This window comes from Salmo trutta, chromosome 9, assembly GCF_901001165.1.
Source record: "Salmo trutta chromosome 9, fSalTru1.1, whole genome shotgun sequence".
NCBI classification, from domain to species: Eukaryota; Metazoa; Chordata; class Actinopteri; order Salmoniformes; family Salmonidae; genus Salmo; species Salmo trutta.
In genome coordinates this window covers 48,680,285-48,693,945 of record NC_042965.1, presented here as the reverse complement: position 1 = coordinate 48,693,945, position 13,661 = coordinate 48,680,285, and the positions used below count along the sequence as shown (strand labels likewise).

General features: G+C 41.5%; 1 protein-coding gene across 1 annotated transcript; it reads left to right on the top strand.

Moving 5' to 3' along the window:
- Positions 1-925: 925 nt before the first annotated feature.
- Positions 926-6,486, top strand: LOC115200694 (uncharacterized). The gene is made up of 2 exons (XM_029763905.1): positions 926-4,608; positions 4,699-6,486. Exons 1-2 carry the CDS (start codon positions 970-972, stop codon positions 5,701-5,703), a joined length of 4,644 nt encoding a protein of 1,547 aa, XP_029619765.1. The 5' UTR covers positions 926-969; the 3' UTR covers positions 5,704-6,486.
- Positions 6,487-13,661: the final 7,175 nt, after the last annotated feature.

Below are 13,661 nucleotides of genomic sequence, written 5' to 3'. Positions count from 1 at the left end.
TTATTTTTGTGTTTTGCCTTTAAAGGTTATCAACCTAATTAACTAATTATCAAGCTAACTAAAGAACTAATTAACTAACTAACTGACTAAAGAAATAAAAGAAGTTAGAAGAAAATTGAGTTGTCCCTTGCGTCCTTCAGTCCTTAAAGGCCTTTTTCAAGTTTGGGCAAAGAGCTGCAGTGTGAACCATACACAACTTGACAGTTGAGAACCGCGTGGCAGTGAAGACAAAAGGATTAACGGCCTGAAGTCAGGAAAGCTGTCGTCGCAGAGAGGAATATTGACTGACGTCTCAACATGGCGGAGGAAGCTCTTGGAATAACAGTGAAGGAGCTGAAGCAAAAAAGAACTTTAGCTAAAAGCACTTTTACCAAGCAGGCAAACTTCCTCAGCAGAGTCGCAAAGCACATGACTAAAAGAGAACTACAAGAGGAGTTCAAGAAGCTCAAGTCGGAGGCGAGGACGGTCAGTGAGACAAATGACGAGTACAGGGCTGGCCTTCTGGCAGACATTGAAGCTGGAACCGATGAGGGTGAAGAAGCTGAACTGAGCAAGGAGAAGCAGAATGAAGTTGAGAAGACGTTCCAAGAATGCGAAGCACGATTGGATGAGGTCAGGGAGATGGTCCAGTCCAATCTATGGCCTAGATATGGCGAAAATGAGGTGAAGTCTGCAATCCATGAAGCCGAGACAGCCTGTGATGGAGTTGCTCAGATACCTGTTTACCGCTGTAAACAGAGATGGCTTTGAGCTACGGTGGGATAGGGTGAAAACACAAGTCCAAAATGCAATCGCAAGCCTAGCAGAGTGGGAGATGTGGATTCCGGTGGCAGAAAAGGAAAGGCTCGGAGGGAGAGTGAAGGATCTGAAGGCATTCGGCAACAACCTTGAAGCAAGGAGGGCAGGATTTCTCACAGCACAAGAATTGCAGAAGAGGAGAGAGTCGGAGGGAGAGTGCCGCAGGTGCCCATGGCAGCTCCACAACCGACACTGAGGATAAAGCCAATCTGTCTACCCAAGTTCAGTGGGTATAAAAGGAACTTCCATCGATGGAGAAGAGACTGGGAGAGTCTGCAAAAGCAGGGGGAACCAACAGGCTCAGTCGAGGTAAAGAGGATCCAACTCATTGACAGTATAGATGAGAGGATATGCAGAGGCCTCCGTTTGTCTTCCTACAACACTGCTGAGGACATGTTCAGGGTGCTGGAGAACAGATATGGAAACAAGTCTACAATTGCCTTGGAGATAATGGAGGATCTGGAGAAAATTCCTGCTTTAAGGGCAAATCAGCCTAGGAAAGTTATCGACATGATCCAAACTATAGAGAAGGCCCTGGATGACCTCACGGAGCTTGGAAACACAGGAGCCATCAACAACCCTCTAGTGATCAGATCCATAGAAAGCAAGTTACCTGACGACATCAAGAGGGAGTGGCTTGTCTTCATGGTTAATCCGAGGAATAATGTCACACCAGATAATCACTTTGAGAACCTTCTTAAATTCCTGAAAACACAAGAGGAAATTCTTGAAAAACTGGAGCAGCTGGGAGTGAGTGAAAGGCCAGAAAAGAGAAATGCTTGCATGGAGAGGAAATATGCGTCCACGCGGTCCACAACGAAAGGAGGCTGTGTTGTGTGTGGTGATGAAAAGCACAGAGAAAAAATATTCTTTTGCAAGCGTTTCAAGGAACTGAAGCCAGTGGAAAAGTTGGCTGCTGTAGAAAAGCTGGGGGCCTGCAAGAGGTGCTTGGTCTGTCATGGAGAAGATGATGAATGCAAAGAGACATACCTGTGCAGGAACAGAAACTGTAAAAAAGACCACCATTTCTTTCTATGCCTGAAGGGAGACTTCAGGAGGAGTGACTCAGAAAGAAGACAATTCAATGTGAGAACGCGGACTGAGGAGCAGGAAGAATTTGTATCTAAACTCTCCCCAGAGATGGTAGACAAATTCAAGAGAGCGTTCACCAACATCACCGCAAAGACAAACTGTGGTGAAAAGATCCAGCTTGGAGAGATTGTGTCAAGTGCAGTAGAAGAATTGCCAGTTATTCTAATGCTGCTCGAGGTAACTGCCAATGCAGGACAAAAAATTGGAACCCTGATCGACTTGGCATCGGACACAAATTATATCACCCACAGAGCTGCCAGGAGATTAAATCTTCGAAGTGAAAACATCACTTTAGTCGTCCATGGAGTTGGGGGGATGGCCATGAAGGTTAAAACCAGAAGATATCTCCTCAGAGTGAGGGTCAAAATGCCTAGAGGCACAGAAAGAGCCCATGAGCTTGTCTGCTATGGTTTGAATGAAATTGCCAACATCCACAGAGTCATCAAACCTGAGCAACTCAAGAAGTTCTTCCCAGAAGTCAGTCTAGGAGATCTGAGGAGACCGGAGAGCATTGAGCTACTGATAAGCCACCGCGAAGGAAGACTTGCTCCGCAAAGAGTGAAGGTGATTGGAGACCTTGTCTTATGGGAGAGCCCGCTAGGAAAGATTGTTGGTGGAGCACATCCAGATCTGTTTGAAGAAGTCGATATGGCCGCGCACAGGTCTGGAACGCACTTTGCTCGATCCATGAGAGCAACCGCTGTCAAGTATCAAGAGATAACTAAAACACAAGAGTTCACAGCTGAAACCAAAAGCACAGTAGCTCGCAGAAAGTTCTTGGATTGGTGGAAATGGGATAGCATTGGAGCAGCTTGCGAACTGAAGTGTGGAGGATGCCGGTGCGGCAATTGTCAACCAGGAGGCAAGGAAATGACTCTGAGTGAGGAAAGGGAGCTGGAGATCATAAGGAAAGGCCTCACCTACATCAAAGCAGATGCTCACAGCGATAAACCGCACTGGGACACAAAATACCCCTGGATTCAAGATCCAAGTTCCCTTCCTTACAACAGGAGTGGGGTTGAAGCCACCTTCTTAAGAACAGAAAGACAACTCAAGAAAGAGCCAGAGTGGAAAATAGCATACACAGCTCAAGTGCATGAAATGGTGGAGAGAAGAGCAGCAAAGAAACTTACCAAAGAGATGATCGCCAGCTGGAAAGGACCAGTATGGTATGTCAGCCACTTGGTGGCGCCAAACCCACACTCTGTCACAACACCTGTGCGACTGGTATGGAACAGCAGCCAGAAGTTTAAAGGGGTCAGCATGAATGACCTGCTGCTGAAAGGGCCTGATGTCCTCAATCCCATCCGAGCAGTACTACTCAGGTTCAGAAGAGGTGTCCATGCTGCTCTTGGCGACATCAGGAAGATGTACAATTCGGTGTGGTTAGAAAACCTGGAGATGCATCTCCACAGATTTCTCTGGAGAAACACTGAGGAGGAAGAGATTGAAGAGTATGCCATCACCAGAGTCAACATTGGCGATCGACCAGCAGGGTGCATTGCACAACTGGCCATGAGAGAGACAGCAAAACTGCCCATGTTTGCTCACCTGGAGGAGGAACGTAGGATCCTTGAAGAGGATGCCTATGTCGATGACATCCTGACTTCCCATAATGACTTACAAAAGCTGGACAAGGACACCAAAAGAGTTGAAGAGATCCTGAGGACAGGCAGATTCTTCCTCAAACCCTGGATCCGGTCAGGCCAAAGTGAGAGGCAGGAGATCGTACCAGGAGAACAAGGAGCGGTGTCAGGGACAGTACTTATTCTCCCAAACCAGATGAGGAAAGGAGACAATAAAGCCCTTGGAGTTGGATACCTTGTTGAAGAGGACAAACTGTACCTAATGACTTCAATCAATTTCTCAAAGAGGAAAAAGAAGATGAGAGTCGGACAAAATCTCCTTGAAGAAGAGGTGAGAGGGAAAACTCCAAACCCACTGACGAGAAGAGAACTGCTAAGCCAAGTAGCTAGCCTGTATGACCCAATAGGCCTCGTCACACCTGCCAAACAAAAGGGCGCCATTCTTGTCAGAAAGGCGTTTCAAGAAGCTGGAGGCAAAACTCTGACCCGAAACACGTGGGACAAACCTCTGTCTGAACAATTGAGAGAAGAAGCCATCAAACTGTTTGAGGAGTACACACGTCTTAGCCAAATCACCTTCCACAGAAGCCTCACATCAGTCAACTGGATTGGTAAACCTTGGGGAATAACATTCTCTGACGGAAGTGAGAAGAGCTATGGAGCCGTAGTGTACTTCAGATGGGAAACCGAGCAAGGCATCCAAGTCAGGTTGGTTGAGTCCAAAGCAAAACTCACACCTTTGGACCAAAAGGGGGAGGCAGTGAAAGCTGAAATCTGCGGTGCTGTCTGCGCAGCACGACTTCGAAAGTACGTTGAAAAACACAGTCGTATAGAAATTGAACGATGGATCCATCTGCTGGACAGTCAAACTGTGGTGGGAGCTATCCAGAGAGACAGTTATGGGTATCAATCTTTCTTCGCGAACAGAGTTGGAGAGATCCAGAAATCCACATCTGTCGAAGACTGGTGGTGGATCCCGGGAGGCCTGAACAGTGCTGACATCATAACAAGAGGGGCAGCCCCGGAAGACCTCCAAGAAGATTCCATGTGGCAAAATGGACCAGCGTTCCTGCGGCAACCCATGGAAGAGTGGCCACAGAAGTCAGCCAAAGAAATTGCAGCTTATGCCAAGGAAGGCATAAACAAACTTCAAAGGAAATATTTCTCTGCAGCACTGACCAGAGCGCAGGCCAAGAGAAACAAGAATGATGTACTTCCTGAAGTGGGAGTTCAGAAGGAAAGTCAGAGTGATGCACAGCAAAGCAGGCAAAATAACCCAGATGAACTTAAGACTAAGATCCGAAGACCACCAGCTGGCTCTGCGGTAACAAAACTGATTGACATCAGGAAATTCAGCAGCCTGACCAGGCTGATCCGAGTCATTGCCTGGGTTTGGAGAGCTGCAACGAAATGGAAAGAAGTGTTGACCAGGAATTCAGCCTCAGATAAACCAAAGTGGGAGGAAATTCTTTCAACAAACTGGAAGTCCAGAGGCAAACAAGCTGTACTCACTGTTGGGGAGTGTGAAGATGCACTAAGAGACCTGTTCCTTGCAGCTCAAGAAGGTATAACCTTTCAAGGCACCACTCTCAACAGACTCGCTGTTTACAGAGATGAAGAGACTGGGCTCTTGGTTTGTGGAGGGAGGTTCAAGATCTTTGATGAGGACGAGACTGCTGTACCAATTCTACCATATGAGGCATGGATATCCACTCTCCTAGCCCAAGAGGCTCATGATGCAAACCATGAAGAAATAGCAGGTACACTCCTCCGGATGAGGAAGAAAGCCTGGGTGATAAAAGGCCGGAAGCTGGCTAAAAAGAGAGTTGACAACTGTGTGGTGTGCAGAAAGGCTAGGGCCAGAAAGTGCCAACAGATCATGAGTGACCTTCCACCCGAGCGTATAACACCAGCCAGACCATTTGAGTATACAACAGTGGACTTATTTGGACCATATGAAGTCAAGGACGAGGTGAGAAAGAAAGTCAAGCTCAAGGTGTGGGGAATTGTCTTCTGCTGTATGGCATCCAGAGCTATACACACAGATGTTATCAGTGACCAGTCAACTGAAGGCTTCTTACTGGCCTACCAAAGATTCACGGCACTGAGAGGGCATCCAAAGAAACTGTGGTCAGATCCTGGAAAGAACTTTGTGGGGGCCAGACCTGCCCTCAAAGAGCTCTACCACTTCCTGGATCAACAAATTACATCTGAGCTTGAAAATTAAGCTTCAAAGCATGGAACAGAGTGGAGCTGGAAGATCCACCCAGCAGACTCCCCTCACAGGAATGGTGCTGCAGAAGCAGCTGTTCGCACTGTGAAGCGGGCCTTGCACAATATGAGAGGCGAAGGACTCTTCACATGGAGTGAGTTTCAAACATTTATGTTCATGGCTGCTAACCTTGCCAATGAAAGGCCCATAGATGCCAGGACTCAGAGCCGGGAGGACTGCATAGAATACATCAGTCCTAATTCTCTTCTGCTTGGAAGGACTGGACCTAGCGGAGACTTAGGAAGCTTTGAGTTTGAAGACTACTCCTACAAACGGTTAAGAGTCATTCAAGCAGAAGTTAACTGGTTCTGGAGGAAGTGGAGTCAGTTGGCTGGACCTAACCTGTTTGTGAGGAGTAAGTGGCACACAAAGCAGCGAAACGTGGCCGTTGGAGACGTCGTCTGGCTTGCAGACCAGAACGCTTTGAGGAGTCAGTATAAGCTTGGTAGGGTCGTCAATGTCAACGCTGACAAGGAGGGCATTGTGAGAGATGCAAATATACGAACCTTCCCAAGTTATCCCATCTCAACTTTGAAGCATGTTTGTGGAGACAAAGCAAAGAAACGTTCAACCAAAATCCCTGCTACAATTCTTCACAGGGACGTCAGGCGATTGGTTGTGTTATTACCTGTAGAAGAGCAGAAGTAAAGCCATCGAAGATGGAGCCGATGTGACCTCCTTGGGTTCAAGAACCAGGAGATCAAGTGGGAGGTGTTGCGTCAAAAGACAGGTATTGATATTCAAGGCGTTCAGATTTTCAACTGATTTCAAAGATAAAACACCAGCAGGGGGCGAAAGAGTGTATGCATTGTGGAACCCATCATTAGCTTGTGTTTCCCTGGGGAACATATATACTGGTGCACCTTTGTGATAGCAGGTGGTGAAATGTTTGGTGGAAAAGCATTTCACTGGAAGTCCTTCACAGAAGAGGAGACTCATCCATACACATTCAGCTCATTTAGGATTCTGGAGACTCAACCGGTAGGCACATGGACATTGTTGTGTAAAATTGTTGCAACTTAGGTGTTTATTTGTGTTGAGAATTGAGACCAATTGTCTAATTTAGTATATAGTATAATTTAGATAATATGACTACATTGAGATATGTATTTAATTTGAAATGACCTTACTTGAAGTAATGTATATTTATTTTTGTGTTTTGCCTTTAAAGGTTATCAACCTAATTAACTAATTATCAAGCTAACTAAAGAACTAATTAACTAACTAACTGACTAAAGAAATAAAAGAAGTTAGAAGAAAATTGAGTTGTCCCTTGCGTCCTTCAGTCCTTAAAGGCCTTTTTCAAGTTTGGGCAAAGAGTTGCAGTGTGAACCATACACAACTTGACAGTAACTCTACAGTAACCCTATAGTTACTCTACAGTAACCCTATAGTAACCCTATAGTAACTCTACAGAAAGCCTAACTCTACAGTAACCCTATAGTAACTCTTCAGTAACCCTATAGTAACTCTACAGTAACCCTTTAGTAAAACTACAGAAAGCCTATAGTAACTCTACAGTAACCCTATAGTAACTCTACAGTAACTCTATAGTAACTCTACAGTAACCCGAACTCTACAGTAACCCTATAGTAACTCTACAGTAACAATATAGTAACTCTACAGTAACCCTATAGTAACTCTACAGTAACCCTATAGTAACTCTACAGTAACCCGAACTCTACAGTAACCCTATAGTAACTCTACAGTAACCCTATAGTAACCCTATAGTATCTCTACAGTAACCCTATTGTAACTCTACAGTAACCATATAGTAACTCTACAGTAACCCTATAGTAACTCTTCAGTAACCCTATAGTAACTCTACAGTAACCCTATAGTAACTCTACAGAAAGCCTATAGTAACTCTACAGTAACCCTATAGTAACTCTACAGTAACCCTATAGTAACTCTACAGAAAGCCTATAGTAACTCTACAGTAACCCTATAGTAACTCTACAGTAACCCTATAGTAACTCTACAGTAACTCTATAGTAACTCTACAGTAACCCGAACTCTACAGTAACCCTATAGTAACTCTACAGTAACAATATAGTAACTCTACAGTAACCCTATAGTAACTCCATAGTAACCCTATAGTAACTCTACAGCAACAATATAGTAACTCTACAGTAACCCTATAGTAACTCTACAGTAACCCTATAGTAACTCTACAGTAACCCGAACTCTATAGTAACCCTATAGTAACTCTACAGTAACCCTATAGTAACCCTATAGTAACTCTACAGTAACCCTATAGTAACTCTACAGTAACCATATAGTAACTCTACAGTAACCCGAACTCTACAGTAACCCTATAGTAACCCTATAGTAACTCTACAGTAACCCTATAGTAACTATACAGAAAGCCTAACTCTACAGTAACCCTATATTAACTCTACAGTAACCCTATAGTAACTCTACAATAACCCTATATTAACTCTACAGTAACCCTATAGGAACTCTACAGTAACCCTATAGTAACTCTACAGTAACCCAAACTCTACAGTAACCCTATAGTAACTCTACAGTAACCCTATAGTAACTCTACAGTAACCCAAACTCTACAGTAACCCTATAGTAACTCTACAGTAACCCTATACTAACTCTACAGTAACCCGAACTCTACAGTAACCCTACAGTAACCCTATAGTAACTCTACAATAACCCTATAGTAACTCTACAGTAACCCTATAGTAACTCTACAGTAACCCTATAGTAACTCTACAGTAACCCGAACTCTACAGTAACCCTATAGTAACTCTACAGTAACCCTATAGTAACCCTATAGAAACCTTATAGTAACTCTACAGTAACCCTATAGTAACTCTACAGTAACCCTATAGTAACTCTACAGTAACCCTATAGTAACTCTACAGTAACCCTATAGTAACTCTACAGAAAGCCTATAGTAACTCTACAGTAACCCTATAGTAACTCTACAGTAACCCTATAGTAACTCTCCTGTAACTCTATAGTAACTCTACAGTAACCCGAACTCTACAGTAACCCTATAGTAACTCTACAGTAACAATATAGTAACTCTACAGTAACCCTATAGTAACTCTATAGTAACCCTATAGTAACTCTACAGCAACAATATAGTAACTCTACAGTAACCCTATAGTAACTCTACAGTAACCCTATAGTAACTCTACAGTAACCCGAACTCTATAGTAACCCTATAGTAACTCTACAGTAACCCTATAGTAACCCTATAGTAACTCTACAGTAACCCTATAGTAACTCTACAGTAACCCTATACTAACTCTACAGTAACCCGAACTCTACAGTAACCCTATAGTAACCCTATAGTAACTCTACAGTAACCCTATAGTAACTATACAGAAAGCCTAAATCTACAGTAACCCTATATTAACTCTACAGTAACCCTATAGTAACCCTATAGTAACTCTACAGTAACCCTATAGTAACTATACAGAAAGCCTAACTCTACAGTAACCCTATATTAACTCTACAGTAACCCTATAGTAACTCTACAGTAACCCTATAGTAACTCTACAGTAACCCTATACTAACTCTACAGTAACCCGAACTCTACAGTAACCCTACAGTAACCCTATAGTAACTCTACAGTAACCCTATAGTAACTCTACAGTAACCCTATAGTAACTCTACAGTAACCCAAACTCTACAGCAACCCTATAGTAACTCTACAGTAACCCTATAGTAACTCTACAGTAACCCTATACTAACTCTACAGTAACCCGAACTCTACAGTAACCCTACAGTAACCCTATAGTAACTCTACAGTAACCCTATAGTAACTCTACAGTAACCCTATAAAAACTCTACAGTAACCCTATAGTAACTCTACAGTAACCCTATAGTAACCCTATAGAATCCCTATAGTAACTCTACAGTAACCCTATAGTAACTCTACAGTAACCCTATAGTAACTCTACAGTAACCCTATAGTAACTCTACAGTAACCCTATAGTAACCCTATAGTAACTCTACAGTAACACTATAGTAACTCTACAGTAACCCTATAATAACTCTACTGTAACCCTACAGTAACTCTACAGTAACCCTATAGTAACTCTACAGTAACTCTATAGTAACTCTACAGTAACAATATAGTAACTCTACAGTAACCCTAACTCTATAATAACCCTATAGTAACTCTACAGTAACAATATAGTAACTCTACAGTAACCCTATAGTAACACTACAGTAACCCTATAGTAACTCTACAGTAACCCGAACTCTACAGTAACCCTATAGTAACTCTACAGTAACCCTATAGTAACTCTACAGTAACCCTATAGTAATTCTACAGTAACCCTATAGTAACTCAACAGTAACGCTATAGTAACTCTACAGAAAGCCTATAGTAACTCTACAGTAACCCTATAGTAACTCTACAGTAACCCTATAGTAACTCTACAGAAAGCCTATAGTAACTCTACAGTAACCCTATAGTAACTCTACAGTAACCCTATAGTAACTCTACAGTAACCCTATAGTAACTCTACAGTAACTCTATAGTAACTCTACAGTAACCCGAACTCTACAGTAACCCTATAGTAACTCTACAGTAACAATATAGTAACTCTACAGTAACCCTATAGTAACTCTATAGTAACCCTATAGTAACTCTACAGTAACAATATAGTAACTCTACAGTAACCCTATAGTAACTCTACAGTAACCCTATAGTAACTCTACAGTAACCTGAACTCTACAGTAACCCTATAGTAACTCTACAGTAACCCTATAGTAACCCTATAGTAACTCTACAGTAACCCTATAGTAACTCTACAGTAACCCTATACTAACTCTACAGTAACCCGAACTCTACAGTAACCCTATAGTAACCCTTAAGTAACTCTACAGTAACCCTATAGTAACTATACAGATAGCCTAACTCTACAGTAACCCTATATTAACTCTACAGTAACCCTATAGTAACTCTACAGTAACCCTATAGTAACTCTACAGTAACCCTATAGTAACTCTACAGTAACCCTATAGTAACTCTACAGTAACCCTATAGTAACTCTACAGTATCCCTATAGTAACTCTACAGTAACTCTATAGTAACTCTACAGTAACTCTATAGTAACTCTACAGTAACCCTATAGTAACTCTACAGTAACCCTATAGCAACCCTATAGTAACTCTACAGAAAGCCTAACTCTACAGTAACCCTATAGTAACTCTACAGTAACCTTATAGTAACTCTACAGTAACCCGAACTCTACAGTAACCCTATAGTAACTCTACAGTAACCCTATAGTAACTCTACAGTAACCCTATAGTAACTCTACAGTAACACTATAGTAACTCTACAGTAACCCTATGGTAACTCTACAGTAACCCTATAGTAACTCTACAGAAAGCCTATAGTAACTCTACAGTAACCCTATAGTAACTCTACAGTAACCCTATAGTAACTCTACAGTAACTCTATAGTAACTCTACAGTAACCCGAACTCTACAGTAACCCTATAGTAACTCTACAGTAACAATATAGTAACTCTACAGTAACCCTATAGTAACTCTACAGTAACCCTATACTAACTCTACAGTAACCCGAACTCTATAGTAACCCTATAGTAACTCTACAGTAACCCTATAGTAACCCTATAGTAACTCTACAGTAACCCTATAGTAACTCTACAGTAACCCTATAGTAACTCTACAGTAACCCGAACTCTACAGTAACCCTATAGTAACCCTATAGTAACTCTACAGTAACCCTATAGTAACTATACAGAAAGCCTAACTCTACAGTAACCCTATATTAACTCTACAGTAACCCTATAGGAACTCTACAGTAACCCTATAGTAACTCTACAGTAACCCTATACTAACTCTACAGTAACCTGAACTCTACAGTAACCCTACAGTAACCCTATAGTAACTCTACAGTAACCCTATAGTAACTCTACAGTAACGCTATAGTAACCCTATAGTAACTCTACAGAAAGCCTAACTCTACAGTAACCCTATAGTAACTCTACAGTAACCCTATAGTAACTCTACAGTAACCCGAACTCTACAGTAACCCTACAGTAACCCTATAGTAACTCTACAGTAACCCTATAGTAACTCTACTGTAACCCTATAGTAACTCTACAGTAACCCTATAGTAACTCTACAGTAACCCTATAGTAACTCTACAGTAACCCTATACTAACTCTACAGTAACCCGAACTCTACAGTAACCCTACAGTAACCCTATAGTAACTCTACAGTAACCCTATAGTAACTCTACAGTAACCCTATAGTAACTCTACAGTAACCCTGTAGTAACTCTACATTAACCCGAACTCTACAGTAACCCTATAGTAACTCTACAGTAACCCTATAGTAACCCTATAGAAACCCTATAGTAACTCTACAGTAACCCTATAGTAACTCTACAGTAACCCTATAGTAACTCTACAGTAACCCTATAGTAACTCTACAATAACCCTATAGTAACTCTACAGTAACCCTATAGTAACTCTACAGTAACCCTATAGTAACTCTACAGTAACCCTATAGTAACTCTACAGTAACCCTATAGTTACTCTACAGTAACCCTATAGTAACCCTATAGTAACTCTACAGAAAGCCTAACTCTACAGTAACCCTATAGTAACTCTTCAGTAACCGTATAGTAACTCTACAGTAACCCTATAGTAACTCTACTGTAACCCTATAGTAACTCTACAGTAACCCTATAGTAACTCTACAGTAACTCTATAGTAACTCTACAGTAACAATATAGTAACTCTACAGTAACCCTAACTCTATAATAACCCTATAGTAACTCTACAGTAACAATATAGTAACTCTACAGTAACCCTATAGTAACTCTACAGTAACCCTATAGTAACTCTACAGTAACCCGAACTCTACAGTAACCCTATAGTAACTCTACAGTAACCCTATAGTAACTCTACAGTAACCCTATAGTAATTCTACAGTAATCCTATAGTAACTCTTCAGTAACCATATAGTAACTCAACAGTAACCCTATAGTAACTCTACAGAAAGCCTATAGTAACTCTACAGTAACCCTATAGTAACTCTACAGAAAGCCTATAGTAACTCTACAGTAACCCTATAGTAACTCTACAGTAACCCTATAGTAACTCTACAGTAACTCTATAGTAACTCTACAGTAACCCGAACTCTACAGTAACCCTATAGTAACTCTACAGTAACCCTATAGTAACTCTACAGTAACTCTATAGTAACTCTAAAGTAACCCGAACTCTACAGTAACCCTATAGTAACTCTACAGTAACAATATAGTAACTCTACAGTAACCCTATAGTAACTCTATAGTAACCCTATAGTAACTCTACAGTAACAATATATTAACTCTACAGTAACCCTATAGTAACTCTACAGTAACCCTATAGTAACTCTACAGTAACCCGAACTCTACATGAACCCTATAGTAACTCTACAGTAACCCTATAGTAACCCTATAGTAACTCTACAGTAACCCTATAGTAACTCTACAGTAACCCTATATTAACTCTACAGTAACCCTATACTAACTCTACATTAACCCGAACTCTACAGTAACCCTATAGTAACCCTTAAGTAACTCTACAGTAACCCTATAGTAACTATACAGAAAGCCTAACTCGACAGTAACCCTATATTAACTCTACAGTAACCCTATAGTAACTCTACAGTAACCCTATAGTAACTCTACAGTAACTCTATAGTAACTCTACAGTAACCCTATAGTAACTCTACAGTAACCCTATAGTAACTCTACAGTAACCCTATAGTAACTCTACAGTAACCCTATAGTAACTCTACAGTATCCCTATAGTAACTCTACAGTAACTCTATAGTAACTCTAACGTAACCCTATAGTAACTCTACAGTAACCCTATAGTAACTCTACAGTAACCCTATAGCAACCCTATAGTAACTCT

Bases quoted from the DNA above. Each gene is read 5' to 3' on its own strand.
- LOC115200694 (XM_029763905.1), top strand. From the start codon at position 970: ATGGCAGCTCCACAACCGACACTGAGGATAAAGCCAATCTGTCTACCC. The intron at 4,609-4,698 runs GAAGGCATAAAC...GTACTTCCTGAA, and splicing joins AAATTGCAGCTTATGCCAAG to GTGGGAGTTCAGAAGGAAAG.